At 33.4% G+C, this 18,154-nt stretch overlaps 2 protein-coding genes across 2 annotated transcripts; both read left to right on the top strand.

The window, feature by feature from the left end:
* Nucleotides 1-683: 683 nt before the first annotated feature.
* LOC132268823 (poly [ADP-ribose] polymerase 2) lies at nucleotides 684-9,270 on the top strand. The gene is made up of 18 exons (XM_059769674.1): nucleotides 684-906; nucleotides 982-1,246; nucleotides 1,333-1,457; nucleotides 1,735-1,816; nucleotides 2,207-2,442; nucleotides 2,819-2,945; nucleotides 3,293-3,348; nucleotides 4,634-4,707; nucleotides 4,982-5,028; nucleotides 5,223-5,272; nucleotides 5,533-5,595; nucleotides 6,430-6,510; nucleotides 6,719-6,829; nucleotides 6,971-7,046; nucleotides 7,137-7,279; nucleotides 7,580-7,653; nucleotides 8,521-8,626; nucleotides 8,788-9,270. Exons 1-18 carry the CDS (start codon nucleotides 823-825, stop codon nucleotides 8,878-8,880), a joined length of 1,893 nt encoding a protein of 630 aa, XP_059625657.1. The 5' UTR covers nucleotides 684-822; the 3' UTR covers nucleotides 8,881-9,270.
* A 799-nt stretch (nucleotides 9,271-10,069) lies between these two features.
* LOC132268822 (mediator of RNA polymerase II transcription subunit 28-like) lies at nucleotides 10,070-16,668 on the top strand. The gene is made up of 4 exons (XM_059769673.1): nucleotides 10,070-10,240; nucleotides 12,552-12,817; nucleotides 16,161-16,273; nucleotides 16,390-16,668. The coding sequence occupies exons 2-4, from the start codon at nucleotides 12,640-12,642 to the stop codon at nucleotides 16,522-16,524; spliced, it is 426 nt and encodes a 141-aa protein (XP_059625656.1). The 5' UTR covers nucleotides 10,070-10,240; nucleotides 12,552-12,639; the 3' UTR covers nucleotides 16,525-16,668.
* The last annotated feature ends 1,486 nt before the right edge of the window (nucleotides 16,669-18,154 follow it).

The raw sequence follows: 18,154 nt of genomic DNA, 5'->3' as shown, positions 1-18,154 counted from the left end.
TGATGATATTAGTTATCAGAAAAATAAAACAGTAATAATATGTATTTAACAATATGTATTTATGTTTGAATAAATTATGAAAAAATAAAAAATTATTGTTTAAAAAAATAAAATTGATAATTTTTTTATTTTAGTTAATTTATTATAATACCATGACAAGGTGGGATTTAAATATTTATTAAAATATTACTATTATTTTTTATATTACTTAACACCGTCACTACCACATTATTGCCACAACTCTCCCCAACCGCGGCTGCCTTCTAATATCGCCATTGTTGTCACATTCTACCACCACCACCTGCTACCTTTTATCACTACCACCCAAACCACAGCTGCCCTCCATCATTGCCATTTACTTCCTCTAAGCTATTATTGTTGCCTTTTGCCACTACTAGTTTCTTCATTTCTTTAAAAAAGTATATAAAATAATATCATTAATTTAATTTATTTTGTCACTAAATAATATTATTAATTTAATTTATTTTGTCACTAAAAAATATTATGTAAAATTTAATTTAAAATTAATTTTAACCAAATCATTATTACATCAATTTATATCTCTAAGCATTATTTTTCCAATGATATTATTATTATTATTAATTTACAGAAGTTTGGGAACGGAACATTTCCTCCACGCGACATATTTAAAAAAATATCAACGGCGGCAAAGAAATCTTGCTGCGCACAGAGGAGATGGAGTGGAGTGCCTTAACTTTTTTTGATCTTTATATTTTCAATACTCCGTTCGGCTTTAAAAACCTCTTCCCTCTAAAAACGTCAAAACATTGCCCTTCTTTCTCTGTCTACACTCTCTAAAATATGGCAAACAAACTAAAAGTGGATGAGCTTCGGGACGAGCTCGCTCAACGCGGACACAGCACCACCGGAACCAAACCCACTCTGGTATCGTACCCCTCGTTCTATCTATATGTATTATATAAGTGCTATTTCTTGTCTGTTGATTGTGATGTGGCGCAGGTTCGTAGACTCGAATCGGCTATTCGCAAAGAAAATAAGCAATCAAACGATTCAATCAACGTTTCAGAGAGCAAGAAGAGACATAGGGTATCCGGAGATGGGGATTCAAATGGGGCCGAGAAAATCAAGGCGATTGACAAGTTTCGGGATATGGGAATCAAACAACTACGCGAACAAGCCACCCTTAGAGGAATTTTTACAAATGGCTCCAAGAAACAACTTCTTGAAACGCTTTGTGCCGATTCTAAGAAGGACAATCTTGAAGGTATGTAGATTTTTTGGAATTAATAGTTCTTGATACGTGGTGTATTTGGGAACTCTTTATCATGTTGTGGTAAATGGCGGCCAAAGGAAGAGAAGATAAAGATGAAGATGAAAGAAAGGAGAAACTGGTCACCGCGACCAAGAAGGGTGCGGCTGTTTTGGATCAGTGGCTTCCGGATCACATTAAGGCTCACTACCATGTACTAAAACAGGTAATTCTCATGGTTTTGACAAAAACATCAAATATGTAGTTCTGTGGGTGTGTTGTGTGGTTTTGACAAAAAACATCAAATATGTAGTTCTTGGACAAGGATCCTCTCCAGGAAAGGAGAGGTCCTGCACACCCACCAACCATTTCCTGGAGAGGATCCTTGTCCGTAGTTCTTTGGGTGCGTTTTGTGCTTTCGGAACATTTGTTTGTTTTTTATTTATATTTATTGTTACCATTGGTTTGACATTCTTTCATCTCTTTTATTTCCCTGTGCATAGGATGATGAAATCTATGATGCCATGTTGAACCAGACAAATGTTGGGGAGAACAATAACAAGTTCTATGTGATTCAAGTCCTAGGTATTTTCTCAACTCTTTTTTTTTTCATAGGTTACTTATCAACTCTCTATCTTTTTCCTAGTTTATTTTTCTTATATATATTTTTTAACCCATTGAAATGGCTTCTTAATTTGAAGAAGAGAGAGTAATTAAATCAACTTTAGAGCCTGATTTGAGGGAATTGGTGAGACACGACTATTCCAGTTTGTTATCCTTCAAGCTTTTTATAATAACAATTGGCTGGCATGGAATTATTTAACGATCTTTCTGAGTTCCAAATACAAGATTTTTTCAAACGTTGACATGCACAAATTGATATATCATGGACTTTGTCATGAACATATACGTTTATACTATATTCGACAAATAATACTAACATCTTACCCTTTGCACTCCAATAACTGGTAGCAGAATCTGATGATGGTGGTAGATTCGTAGTCTACAATAGATGGGGTAGAGTTGGTATAAGGGGTCAAGATAAGTTACATGGCCCCTTCACATCTTGGGAGAGTGCCATCCAGGAGTTTGAACAGAAGTTCTATGCCAAGACCAAGAACCATTGGTCCAACCGTAAAGAGTTCGTTTGTCACCCAAAGAGCTATACTTGGTTGGAAATGGATTACACTGAAAAGGAAGAAGAATCAGATGTGAGTTGTTCTGGTGCTAAAATATTGTCCAGCTTGATTGTTGAATACTTGACATATTAGCATTTATTTAAATTAGCTTCTCTACACTTGATTAAAATATTCCGCCCCACCCTGTTTTGTCGCACCCCCATTTCATTCCAAACAAAAGAAAGAAAAAAGAATCACAAAGCAGCACCCAAATGGTAAAGGGGCAATGTTTTTCAAATTATATTTCGTTATATAAAGTACGCTTTCAGCTCCTAATGCCCTTGACAAAGAGGGATGTCCATTTACCAAAAGTTGGTTTGTCTAACAATTATTGTTGTTACAAACTTCCATAATAAGGTTTAAATTTTGAGCACAATCTTGTCTGCTATTTTGAGATAACTACTATCAGGTCCAAGGAAAGTCTAATTCTACAATGGGAATACAACCTCGGGAGACGAAACTGGAGGCCCGTGTTGCAAAGTTCATCTCTCTTATTTGCAATGTCAGCATGATGAAGCAACATATGATGGAAATAGGTTTGCATTATCAATCTTTAAACTTGTACACTATGTAGAATGTAGTTACATAATTGAAAGAATTGGATTTTGTTTTTTTGGTGGATAACCTTACGAGTTTATCTGATTATCAACAATAATATTTTTGGTTTTTGATCATAGGAATTAAGAAATTGAATATGCTTTTAACCCATATTGCCTGTGTGATGGGTGGTCCCCTAAAAGCATGCCTATATCACAGGAATACTTTGATATGCTGTTTACATCGTACTTTTCATTTTAATTTTATGCTTTGATCATCTGTTTATCAACTTTGTTGTATGTTCTCAATTGGTTAATCACTAAATGTTCTGTTCATACTGTTATAGGGTACAATGCTGAAAAATTGCCGCTTGGGAAGCTAAGCAAATCGACAATTTTAAAGGCAAGTTTTCTGTTATGTACTCATGTTTTCCTTTAAACAATACTGTTGTGTCTGATTTAGTTTTAACATGAAAATTAAAGCTGATATACTAGTTATTATGTAACTAAAAGATTTTTCGCTTCAGAGATAAGTTAGAATGTGAAGAAACTTGAAGTTCATCAAAGGCATTGTCAAGATTTCTTAATATTTATCCTAGATCAAACATGAGCATGGAACTTCACACTGTAAAGGGACTAAACCAGATTCCTAAAGCAGATATCACACAAATTATGTGACTAAGCTACCTTAGTACCCGACCAATATTTACCTGGATTCCAGAGATATTCTGTGTGCAAATTTAGGCAAGTTGCATGGAAGGGATCAATGGTAGTAGAAATAGAGGTTTGAGATCTCGAGCGACTTTGTGTTGCTCATATTTAGCATGAGAAGGGTACACTGTGAGTAATGATCATATCTGGTCTGGAAGTTTTGGGTAGTGTCCGTCAAATCTAAAAGATGCTTGAAATGTCTGGATATTTTATTTGTTTTAAGATTATAGATTTGCTAGGTTCTTTGTGTTCCTTTATAGATCCTTTTTATTGCTCGTAGTTTATAATTGTTTCTCTCTTTTATTCATGAGGAGAATTAGATTTCTGAGGCGATCACCAGTTACGGGTTGTCTTAATTATGTACTTATCAGTTCATTCAAACTTGCATTATTACATTGGCTCTGATGGTGCTGTGGAACTAAATAGTTTTCCATCCATTGATTCCATACTTGGTACTGCTTTACTTGCTCAGCACTTCTGTTTGGCATACTACTCTCAAATCTACTTTTCAGAACAACAAGTAATTGCCACCAAATATGAATCTTAGTTATCAAATTTTCATTTGCTATGGTTGGATTTCCCATAATTTGCTTTCCCTTCTGCGTAATCGGGGGAGGGGGGAATGGGGTTTTATCAATAATATTTTCCTAAATTTCCTTCGTCCCAATCTAAGCAATTTTTTGAAATTATTGTTTCTTTTCTTTTTATAAAATATAAAGCAAGCTTTGGAGTTTCTATTATTACAAATCTATGTTTCCCCATCACTGCAGATTTGCATGCCTTCTTAGTTTCAGAACCCAAAAGATTTATCAACAAAATTCAATATTTATATTGCAGTTTTGTGTACTGCACTTTCTCACTTCATAATTTCATATTATTTTTATTGCTGAACTTCACTCCTAAAAAAAAGTAATGCTTTATTGTTCCCCTCTGTTCTGTTGAGCTGCTAACAGGCAACCTTAAATTGCTTTATGTAGGGCTATGATGTCTTGAAGAGGATTGCAGATGTAATTGGTCAGTCACAAAGGAAAAAGCTGGAGCAATTAAGTGGGTAAGAATTTGTTCATTACAATATACTTTGTGTAATGCTTGACTAAGTTTGGTTTGCAATTCCAACTGCTTTTTCAACATAATATTTATCATGTAGACATGCTTGTTTTGCTCTTTTTTCTTTCTTCTTCTTCTTCCTCTTTTTATTTTTTATTATTATTTTTTTATTGCTCATAATTACATTGAAGTTTTAATTTCTAACTTCAAGAAAATTGGTTATAACTTGTCATCATTGTTCGACAATATCTCATTTTGATAGACAATTTTGATTGCAGAGAATTCTATACCGTTATTCCTCATGACTTTGGTTTTAAGAAGATGCGTGAGTCCTTTCTATCTCTCTTACGCATGGTGACACGTGGTTTTGATGCTCATGGCAATCCATCATGGAGAGTTTTCAGAAATATTGCAACTGGCTTTACTCAACTATTGTTTTTCTTTCTTTTTTTTTTTTTTTGGGAGGGGGAGATGGTTAGTGACTTCTGATTTAACACAAAAAAATGCGTATGATGGCAGGTGAGTTTGTTATCGACACTCCTCAAAAGTTAAAACGCAAGCTGGAAATGGTAAATTTTCTTCTCTATGTTGATCATGCTTTGGGATGCCCATGTTGCCTCTGCAAGTTCTTGGTATTTATTTAATTACTTTTGGGGGGACAGTTTTTTCTAACTAACTTGGTAGCTTGATCTATGGTGATTGATGAAACATATAATCCTCATACATAACCTCTAGCGACAAATTTTTTAGTAAGATTTAATGTGTATTCTGGAAATTTATTCTGTTCATCTTAGTGGAGGCAATGATTAAATCTTCTGTTTGATTGAAGGTTGAAGCCCTTGGTGAAATTGAGCTTGCAACAAAACTGTTGACTGATGCTATTGGGATGCAGGTACTGCTTGACTGGTTTTCTCCTTCAAAATTAACTGTGTGGTGGATGCTGGGTTTTCCACCTGTTTAGATTTTTTCTTAACACAGGTTTTTAAGGATTAAAGTACACCACTGCAATAAATGGAAAATGCTGATTATCTTGCTCATATGTACCAATCAAATGGGTTGGATTTTTGCTGAAATGTATTATTGAATATCCATAATGTTCTGTTAAGCCCCAATTTTTTTGAATAGCATTTCTATTGGATTATATAAACCCTTATGTATGTTTGAGGGGTAGAGACTTGAGAGTCCTTCCACCTGTGGAGTGAGGCATCTAGTTGTGATTTATACACGTAAAGGATTTTCTTCACTCTAAAAACATGCCATTTGAGGATCCAATTATACACATTACACATACCTTCTACATTTATTATCTGTATTCCATGTGTACTCTCAAAGCATGCCATTTTAGAAAGAAAACCAAATTCATTTGACTGAGTTACTCTACAGTTTACATTTAGATCATCATCATCATCATCCTTTCCTTTATCCCATATGGATGGGGTCGCCATATGAATTCTGTTTTTTCATTCTTTCCTATTATATATCATGTCTTCACTTATAATTTTTTAAAGTCATTTTTTAGTACTTCAGCCCATGTAGTTTTGGTCGGCCTCTTAAATTATTGTAGTAGTGTAGCAACATCAAAAGCAAGTTTTACATCTCTTGTAGGGTAATGTTAGTGCTTGTATGTGGCAAGGATAATATGCAAAAGATGCTGTCTCATTTGTCATTCTACTAAATGACATGTAACTCGGTGTTTCTAATATAATTTCTTTTACTATTGTCACAGGAAGATCCCTTGTACTCTCATTACGAACGCCTTCATTGTGAATTGATGCCGCTTGAAGTTGATTCCAAGGAATTTTCTATGGTATTTATTATTTTTTCTTCTTGATGTTTTCCTTGGCTTTTGGCATTGAAAACTGAAACTTAATATTAAGCTCATTGCCTTTTGTTCCTGACCTTGCATTGACCCACAAACTATGATATGCTAGAAAGTGCCACAATTTGTTTGATTTATCCATTGGATGATCTTATCTTTGATATTGATTGGTGACGTTTCTGTTGTCCTTGCTCAGATTGCAAAATATATGAAGAACACTCATGCAAGAACACATTCAAATTATACTGTAGAAGTTGTTCAAATATTTAGGGTGTCAAAAGAGGGTGAAGGCGAACGTTTCAGAAAGGTGACAGCTACATTATGCATACAGAAATACTCTCTCATCTTATAATGGCTCTTGTAAAAAGTGTATACAGTTGCTCTTTGAATTACGTTATCTGTGAAGAAATATAATTGCGCATTTAAAGCCTACTACTTGTCTGAGCAGTTCTCTAATACAAAAAATAGAATGCTTTTGTGGCATGGTTCTCGGCTTACGAACTGGACTGGAATTCTATCCCAAGGTTTTTCATTCTTCCTTCTATAAGAATATATATACATTAAAAATTTATGCAGATTATCTGACTGCAAGTTGTGCAATAACAATCCACCAGGTTTGCGCATTGCTCCACCAGAAGCACCTGTTACAGGTTACATGTTTGGAAAGGGGGTTTATTTTGCTGACATGTTCTCCAAAAGTGCAAATTATTGCTATTCAACTCATGCAACAACGGCTGGTGTGTTGCTGTTATGTGAGGTTGTCCTTGTTCAAGTATAAAACATTAATTTCACGCATCAAGATCTCGTATTTGGATGGATTTGCAAATACATTTCACAATGTTCTACACTCATCTTTGATTTGGAATGTACTGAAATTGTCAATAGATTATTTTTATTGCACTTTTTTTTTTCATTTTTTTTTTATATAAAAAATGCCCCTAACATTGACATGCTTTACTTTGAAGGGCTGCATGTAGGCTTCCTAGAAAATTGTTGATTTATGTCTTTCTTATATTTATAGCCGCGCGTCTTATATAAAACTGTAGAACTTTCTTAGGTTGCACTCGGTGACATGGCTGAGCTGCTAACTGCAGACTACAATGCTGACAAGTTGCCAGAGGGGAAGCTAAGGTTTCATTCTCTTGTCTCTATTTCTTTCACTCAGTTGAATGTCTGATTCATGTTTACTGGACTATTGATGATGTTACATGGACTCTTATAGACAAGTGAAGTAGCCAAAATCGGGCATTCTAATTGGTATAGATATGAAATGCGTATGACATGTCTGGTTGGACATGTACCGAACAGTCATAAACTTATTATATAGTTGTACATAAAATGATAAAACTATTTTATTAGTTTACATTTTCAAAATGAGTGAACTGCCATTTTGAAAAATAAAATCACCATTTTAAGCTGAAAAATAATAGAACACTTAAATTATTTGTAAATGAAGTTACTAAAACCTGAGAGTATAAATTAATGCCTAGTTCCTCTACTAATAGTATCTCTAATCATTAATTTTTTTGAATGTTTAGCCTTGTTCCTGTATCTTTAAATTTGGGATTTGATAATCACATACTCCAGTCCATGTGAAACAAGTGGCTTAGTACTAGCCGATTATTTTATTATTATTATTTTTTTGTGCTTAATAGAATTACTTAATGAAATGGTCGAAATTATAAGATGCCCTTAGGCCTCATGTCATTGCCATATAGAATTCAATTGTTTATATGTTTCTTCTCTAATCATGACATTCATAAATAACTTTCATGGCAAAACCATGCTTTGAGTATGCACGTTGGTACAAAAATTCTGCCATCATCTGTTTCATCTTTAGTAATATCACTTTTGTTAAGTTATACTGCTAAGTATTTTTTGAGTTATGTTTTTGTAATGTTAATATTCTATGTTATGATCCATATAGTAGTCCGGCCAATATCAAGTATCACATATGTATTGCTTGGACCTTAATGTGGTTGATACCTAACATTGCAGCACAAAAGGAGTTGGTTCAACTGCCCCAGATTTCGCAGAGGTTCAAACACTTGAAGATGGTGTTGTAGTCCCCCTTGGAAAGTCAAAGGAGCAACTGGCCCCAAAGGTGCAGCTCGCCATCTCTGTAAAACATTTAGTGTATAACAGATTATATATATATCCTAAATTTTTATCTCAAATTTCTCTAGAACAATTTTTTAAGGGTGTTTGCATTGCATTGACTATCAGATTAGATGACCAAAAGATTGCATTCAAATGCTTTTGCAGGGTAGCTTATTGTACAATGAGTACATAGTTTACAACGTGGATCAGATTAGGATGCGCTATGTTGTTCAAGTAAATTTCAATTTCAAGAGATGATCATCAACGATTGTGATTTCCCATTTTTGTTTGTTCGAATTTGCTGCTCCGTTTTGCATCTATCACCGGCTGTATTGTGGTTAGGGAGCTGAGCAATGATGATTCAATTATGTAACTTATTAGTCAGTACTGCACAAAATCTGTACGGAGTATATATTATTAGAGGTAAGGTGAACTTTCAATGGGTCAGAAATAGAGAATATGCCGAGTGATTAACTCTTAAAATGGCTTAGGCATTAGGCTTATATGAATTCTTAAAAGTTTAAATCTTCTCATGTTAGTCTTTATATTTTCCACAATTCTTGTATTCTGTTCTATTGTACACAAAAATAGAATGCTTTTGCGGCATGGTTGCATTTTATCACAGGGTATTCCAATTCTTTATCTCCAGTTTGGATTTTGTTTTTTTTACTTCGCTTCTTTCTCCACTCTGGAGCAAATTTACTTTTATGATCGGATTAAATAAAAAAATGGCCCCACTTGGTATACAGAATGTTAGATGTTGAAGACTGGTCATTGAAGTTTACAACACTGCCATGCCATAGAATACCGATACTATTTCCATAATAAATGCTGCAGTTTGTTGAAATATTGGATAGCAGTGTTTTTTTTTTTTTTTTTTTGCCCCCTGGATGCTGCTTTTCTGAAATGGGCTGGTTTCCATATTTTTAACCATTTCATATTGTAGAAAATGACAATGAAAATAAAAATGAAAATGAAAATGAAAAAAAGATAGTTATATATTCTTTTCCAAACTATGAACTTTTGGTCAAGGAATTTGGACAATAATTTTGATTATTTCACTTGACTAATAAATAAATCACCCAACTATTCAATTTATTTTTAATTTAAATATGCATTTTCAAAACATAGTGTACTATTTTAATAACAAAAAATTGTACATATTACTTTAAAGATATACGAGTAATTATCATTTCAATTTGTTGGGAGTAATTTTTTTATTTATTTATATATATAAGTGGAAAAGTGAAACCAATTTCATTGAATGGAATTGGGCTATCAACGGATTCAACGAATACCTTTCTTCTAGCATGAAATACAAATGGAGTGACGTCAGTGTCAGTGTCAGATTCATAAATATTTTTCTAAAAATTGGGGTCTATTATATAATTATAGAAGCTTTCTGGGTTTCTAAGGATATACTACTTATAAATTAGTAAAACTTAATTAAATGTCACATGAAAAAATAATAATAATTAATTAAAAAAATAATTCTCTCTCTTGCTTTGTTCAACATCGAACGCCATACAAGGGAGAGAAGAAGAAGAAGAAGAAGAAGAAGAAGAGGAAAAGAAGAGAAAAGGTAGGAAGAAGCATCGCGCGACATCTAATTGACCAGGTATTTAATTTTTTTAAGTTTTAGGATTAGAGTTTTTCTCCATCTGTTCTTCTTCCTACTAATGTTTGGGTTATGATTGATGACTGATGGATGCTTATTTTGAGCAATTTCACTTTGTAAATTGTTACAATTATTGATTTCTTGAATGATGAAATGAGTTCTTATCATATCCTGACCGAGTTTGTAAACTGGATGTATAAAGAGCGAGCAACCTGTGGGTTTATTGGGTGACATTTTCCTTCCCATTTTTATGGTGATGGAATTAGAATACATCTAGTCAAGTTAGTGTTGTAAAAGTGATTCAACTATGTTATTTTTATGTTTCTACCAAGGATTTAGCATTGGTAAGTACTGGCAGAGTTACTAAATTTGGAATTGGGGCAGGGTATAATTTTAAATTAATTTGGATGTAAATAATTTGGCTGAAAAAACTCAGGATAAATTCCGAAATGTTTATGTACTTCTTCTGTTGTTTTGATAGAGAAATTTGGGGAATTTGTTTAAATTTTTATGGACTTATCTCCTTGTACATGAAACAAATCATTTTTCCAAACTCCTATATATATATATATATATATATATATATATATAATATAATTGAAAAATAGGTACTAAATGTTCTTGCTCTTTTTCCGCTTTTCTCTTTTGCAGCAGTAGATAGACTTAGTAGTCAACCCCAAACCCGTTGTGAAAAGGTTGTTGAGTTGTGTTGTGGCATTAAGTAGAATGAAGAGGTTTATATATATATATTTTTTCCTAGTTGGTACTCACACACTCTCTTCTGAGACTTGAACCCCTGACCTCCCTTTGGGAAGTAAGATGCCGATACCGCTAGACCACTGGCCCGTTGGTTTATTGCACAGTGGTGCAGTGGTTGAAGTTCTAGCTGTTTAGTATAGGATAACAGAATTGAGTCTGAGCAATCTTTTTGTGCAAATTATGCCAAAGTGTACGTCAGTACTTGGTTCACTTCTGCTGTACCATTGACTAACAGGGACCACATTGGGTAATGGCTTTTTATTAAGCAATGACTGAAATTAAGAAGTTCAGGGAAAATTTTATTCATTTGAGAATAATTTTTCACTACCCAAAATAAAATAAATAAAACCAGTAATTTATTTATTTTTATTTTTAGATTATTTTGATTTAATTACTAGAAATATTCCTTTTTTTTTTTTTTTTTTTTTTTTTTTTCGACATTTCATGCATTAAAAACTTAAAGAAGGAAAGAGATAGTTGTCAAATGAGGGCTCAGTTAAAGTGGTTTTGTTCATCTACTTCTGATCTGGCCTTGGTGACAGAAACGACTACTATTTCAAAAAAAGTAATAAAATGGATTGACAAAGTCTGTTTCGAAGTTGGATTCTTGCGTTTCCAAGACACTTTCTTACGGGCTCCCAGGAACCCCCCCTCTATGACTCCAGAAAGTCACACTTCGGAGTCTGTTACTCCCCCATAGTCTCGAGCGCTCTTTTGCCTGAAGGAGTGAATCTGGCTCCAATGAGTTTTTATCCATGTATTTATCTTTCTATTTCTCTATGCACTTATGTGTTGTGTAAAAAAGGGGAGAGATGGAGAGAGAGATGTGCGGATTCCCTTGGCTCACCCAATTTTCTGTTGATGATTTTTCTTTGTTGAATATCATTAAGAGATGTTAGCAATATCTCATATGTGGCAAAAGAAAAGGATCTAATTCGGTAGAGGAATTTAGCTAAGTACTTGTATCGGGGCGACCATGCGGGTATGTGTTTTTGTGTCAGACATCCCTAATTGCAAATTTTAGGATATAGGGACTCGGCTTGAAATGTGTCTAAAACTTAGATATGGGTACATGGACACATTTTGCATACTTAAAAACATAATGTGCTACTTAAAATGTAATATATCATACTATTTTCTTTTTGTTTTAAAAAAATACTCAATAATAATTTCCGTTATCCTAGTTAGAGGATTTAGATATCCAATTTGGGTATGTTTGTTGGATACATATTTCATTCATACTCATGTCCATGTCATGTCATGTTGACACGGATACGATGAGAAGAACAGGAGAGTCCAGGTAACATAGGTCTTACCGATCATTTTCATTTTTACATTAGTTAGCATACTAACTGTTCAGCGATATATGGACTCTCTGTAATGACCTTTGCTTATGTTGTATGTGTTACTGTCGTGGCCGACTTGTAAATATTGGGGTTCTGTATTTTTATTTTTATTTTTTGTAATAAAGAATTTCAGGCATTTCCTTATTTATGAGTTCATCATGTATTTCTTAGTGAGCCCACATGCATCTAACCTATATTTCATTCAGATTCTTGCAGTTTTAGGTTTTCTGACTACCTTGGGAGAAAGAGTACTTGCTGCATTGCCACTGTAATTGTTGTTTAATTGAGATAAACATGGCTGAGCGGCAACCACTTGATCAACAACATCCACTTGATCTACCGCTTCAATCTTCCATTCTACCAAGAGAGGACATGATTGGCTGTGTGATGGCACTGGAGGCTGCTTTGCTTCCATGCTTGCCCGCAAGAGAGCTCCAAGCAATAGATCGATCTCCTCACCCTTCTCATCAGAGTGAGTAATTATTTGACTGATTTTCTTATGTAAATCACTGGTACAAGCCTGCGAACTCACACCATTAATAATTACACTAATTGCTGACTTTAATGTCTACTTGTCACCAGGGGCGGAGCCAGGAATATTACTTTAGGGGGGGCCGAACTTGTATTATGTTATTAAATTTAATATATTTTTAAACCAATTGGATTATAATAATTTTGTATATAATATATAGTCATAGTACACATGCCTTACAAAATTCAAAAATTTAAAAAAATAAAAAAAAATGCAAACTAAATCAAATTTTCTTCAGGAATTGTTTTAATTTTTTTAAAAACATTTTGAGTACTTTGTTTTTGCTCTAAAATATATGTATATCATTATTACCTTGATGAAAGATTAAGAAACAAAATAATTTTAATCAAACAAAGTTTCCCAAGTTGTAAGAGAACAAAATTATTTCTTTAGTAACTTATACAAGAAGTAGTCATTCAAATTGTCATTTAGCATGTGACAATTAAAGTATAAGTATATATATATTTTAAGAAAGGACTACAATAATAATGAACTTAAATTTTGTTTCACAAGATTTGTTCTTTCAAGGGCATGGTTAAAATGGTCCAAATTAAAATTTTCTAATGGCACAAGTTAAATTCATTTTCAAACTCTTTATTTTATGGCCAATATGTGTGTTTTGAAAAAAAAAAGAAAGAGGGGGGCACCCCTGGCTCCGCCCCTGCCTGTCGCACTCGAACAGTTTTTCTCAATGAGATACTATTTTCCCACTCCTATAAGCATAGTATCTACTGTACATTTATTAAATAGTCTGGTTACGACACCATTAGTTGCTGTTTTTATATTGACTAGATTTGGGAACATTTTCATTAGTAAATTATATTTTTTTACTAGGATGTATCTCGAGAAGAGTAATGTGAAAAGAGATCATTTCTAATTATAACATTGCAGGATGAGTAATTAATTGAATATCAAGAATTGTGGTGAATAAGTGGAAAGTGTAAACTGTTGGAATTTGAAAGGAGTGATTAATAAAATTCCTTGTTGAGAACGTCGAATGAGTGTGTAGGTCTGGAGAAAGTTGTAAGATATTTCACCATTTTTTAAAATTCACAAGAAGATGTTTCTTTGCAACATTTGTGATTTGAATGATAGTTGCTGTCTCAAGCTGGCTATCACGAGTTTTGAGCAAGATTATATATTTGGGACATTCGAAGCAATAGGCGGAAGATCAATACAAATTGGAGTGTACCGGTTTCCTTTGGGAATGTAGGAGTTTGGTGATATACTTGGCTGTGTATTTAGGTTAAGCCTACCTTTACTTATCCGGTGTTGGAACTTGGAACTATTGATATGTGAAGGTGGTTTTCGTGTGATTTGGTTCTTTGCTTGAAAAATAATCTTCTGCCTTTACTGAAAAGCTCATTGCTCCAACTTGAACAGTAATCATAATTGTTATAATCTAGATAATCCATGTGCAGATTCATTTTAGCTGTATGAAGCACCAAATTTCAAGAATCTTCTTTAGTTAACTCATTTTGTTTGTTTGTTTTATTTTGCTTTTCCTCTCTGACCGGATTTGATACTGGCATTCCAACGTTTCAAAGAAGTCGAGGGAACTAAAGAGCATTTTAAGTATTAGACGGTGGCAATTGAGACTTGAATTTATGCAGCTCTATACATTTAAAGGTTAAGATCAGTAAAAAATATATATTTTTTAAAAACTACTTATACGTTGATTGGTGGATACAAGATGGAAGATTGTGGAGAAATTTTGCATAAGTAGGCAGTAAATATTTTAAACATTACAAAACTATTTGGAGTTTGTTGTCGAGAATATTTTGACAGTGGGTGGGAATTTTGTGTTAAAAAAATGCTAATCTATAGCAAGGAGTGAATTGTTAAAAAGCGTATGCTTTGGCAGTAAATCACAAGTTAGGAGGAAAACATCTTATTTAAAATCATTTTAAATAGAAAAAAAGAAGGGAATATAACCAAAACAAACAATACAAATATTATCAGTATAGGTCGTTGATTCAATAAGGCCAGCAAAGTTAATGGACCATCTTGCATTCATATAGTTTGCCTCAAAGAATGATTATAGCAGACAACTTAGGCAAGCCTACTCAACGAATCTAATAAGTTGGAACACATGCAAGTCAGATATTTCATCATTTTTTAAGGGTTACAAACTTGTATTCTTATAGATTTAAGATCCTTGGCTGTAACCATTTTAGGGGCTGATTGGGCCAACCATGTAAATTCCGTGTTTCTGGTGAACCGACTGTTCGTGGGATATTCTTATCATGGCTGCAGACTAGGATATTATTATGAGCCGTCATTTTTTTATTTTTTAAGTAGGATGAAAAATAAAAAGGGTAAACTATCACCTAACTTGAGGTATAACATAATTACACAGGCCTCCCTATTGATTCAAAATTATAGGGGACTCCGCTGAGGTTAGTACTTTGTAATAGAACACCTTAAACGTTAGTCAAAGGTTGAAATTTGTTTATATATATATAATTAAGTTACAAAATACTGAAATTTCCCTTTTACCTTTCAGCTTAACCCCACTTTTCAACTAAAATAAATTGATAACCGTTGAGGGAAAAAAAGTATAACAACATTCTTTTTTAATGCTGTCCAACAGAAATTTTGACGGGGATGTCAGTAAATTTTTTGAATCAGCAGAGAAGGTACTTGTAATTATGTTATGTTGTACATCAGGTGAGGTGAGTTTAATTACCTAAATAAAATAGTTACCTCTTTTACACAATAGTACGTTGGATTTTAAAGAGCAATATTGAATATACAGGATGCATAGAAAGATTTGTGACACTTAGCTCAATCTGGTAAAGTGCACCAATCTTAAGGATCTGTTGGAGTAATTGTGGATTCAACACAGATGCTGCGAACAGGCTAATGCTATGCAAGCTGTTTGTTTTTAGATGAGGCCTTAAACTATCCACTTTTGATGTTGGTTACCGTAGTTGTGGCTGCATGATGGGAGTTATTGTTGGGATGGGAATTGGACAGGCACTTGAATATATTTTAGATCTCTAAGAGAAACTTTATAGGAAATTTTTATGTCTCATTCATAAAATGTTGGAGATAAATGTAATACTGAGTTATAGATTTCTGTCAAAATTGTTTAAGGGATAAACCTGCATTTCGATGGTCTTTCTGTATACTCTGTTATGAAACTTCATGGCTGTCTTACTGAATGTCATAGTGAATGAACTTTGAATCAAGATAAGTTCTCTCAAAGTACATGCTTAATGTAATTTCAACATGCATTTTGGTGTTGCTAGAAGAGATGATTCTTCTTTGATTGCTGCAGTTGATGTTGAGAGGCATGCTAGAGATTTCATGGAAGCTGCTAAAAAACTTCAACTCTATTTTATCGGTCTTCAACGTGAGGATCAGCCAACCAAGGCAGGAACCCTTCAAAAGGTAATTTGCAGGTCACAATATGATAGAACGTTTTATGTATTTGTTCTTCTATTGCACAGATTTTTCAGACTTCAATGAAGTTATTTCTATAGGGTTATGTGTCATATTCTTAATAGGAGATTGCCGCGATGGAAGACGAGTTGAAGATTAAGACTGAGCTTATCAAGAATCGAGAAAGACTGATTCAAGGGTGGAGGAAGGAGTTGAAAGACCAATTGGACAAACACAACACCGAATTAGAGAGAGTGTAGTCAGTCCCCAATGTATTGGTGGACCACTGGCTAATGCCTTAGGATTAATGATTTTATGTACTTGCCAATGTGAAATCATCACTCTAGCTTTTAGATTTGATTATGACTAAACTATTCTTGAATCTGGACCAATTGTGCAAGGGATGTCATTATCATTATGTGGATTTGCCTGTGAGTTGTGAAAAAGGGAAAAAGTTGTCCTTTTGGGCAAGGGTTGTCAAGGAGGTGTTGAGCTCTCCTTTGGTCGTGGTGTGAGCATCCTGCTCATAGTTTTTTCCAAAGTTTTGTAGGTTGTTTGTGTAACCTTTAGCATATTGGTCACTTGTCCGTAATTAAGCTACTTTAGAGCAAGTCCAATGGTCCAAAATCCAGAGATTTTGGGCCAAATTCCGCAATTGGACTCCTCCAATGGACTCGCCAGAAATTAGGCTCCACCCATTGGGTTGGGGAATGGATTGCTGAAAGCAGCGACCCCTTCGGCGATTCGTCTCAGTTTTCTTTTATTTTTTTAATTCTAGCCCAAACAGTGTTTTATCCCATAACACTGTTCCTAAGGGCATATTTGCCTAAAAAAACAAAAGAAGGAAAAAAACAGATTTTTGGCTTCTTTTTGTGTCCTTTCTTTTTTTTTTTCCTCAAAATAATTGAACCAAATAGCCGTTAAGGCACTGTTTGGCTGACCCAAACAGTGCCTTAAAGGCTTTTTTAGGCAAAAAAAAATTTTAAAAAAAATAGAGAAAAGTGTTTTTCTTTTTTAAATTTACTTTTAAAAATATTCATACTGAAATATAGCCATTTTAGGCACTGTTTGGCTGATCCAAACAGTGTCTAAACGGCTATATTGGCACAAAAATCTATTTTTTGAATTTATTTTTTTTAAAAATAATTATATATATATTTATTTATTTAAAAAAAAAACCTTTCATTTTTTATTTCAAATGATATTAGAAACCTTTCATTATTTATTTCAAATATGATTATATATATATATATATATATATATATATATATATATATATATATGTCTTTGTTTTCATTATAATTTAATAAATCAAATGATATTAATCAAGATTTCATACATATTGGCTAAATAATTTAATCAACAAATAATTTAATTATTTATTTCAAAATAAAACATTACACAATAAATATTCTATTACATAAACTTCATAACAATTTAAAAATAAAATAATGCAACATAAATTAAAGTGCTTCACCAAAGTGGTTCCACAAATTTTCAATTAAAAAAATATATATTAAAAATTTTAAAAATATTAATAGTTTTGAACAGCGAAAATGTACCATTAGAATACATGCGATAGCTAAAATTTGGAGACTCTGAAAAGCAATGGCTATAGAAAATGCTGACATGGCTATAGAAAAATGTTGATGTAACAAATTCGGAGAGCCTAAATTTGGAGAGTCCATTGAAGATGTTTTTAGTCATTATCAATTCCAGATCCACTGCGAAGTGAGGAGTTCTTGATATTTTTTTTATTGATCACACATTTGCTGTTAATTAACTTGACTAAGGTGTTATTTGATAAATCAATTCAGCACCTTGACATGGCACCATAAGCGCCACCTTGATATCGCATGATTGGCACCACTATCAAAAACTCAGCACCCA

The sequence above is a fragment of the Cornus florida genome, unplaced genomic scaffold, assembly GCF_030987335.1.
Source record: "Cornus florida cultivar Cherokee Brave unplaced genomic scaffold, ASM3098733v1 CherokeeBrave_3.0.0_Hap2_Chr08, whole genome shotgun sequence".
NCBI classification, from domain to species: Eukaryota; Viridiplantae; Streptophyta; class Magnoliopsida; order Cornales; family Cornaceae; genus Cornus; species Cornus florida.
This window is presented reverse-complemented; position numbering and strand designations above follow the sequence as displayed.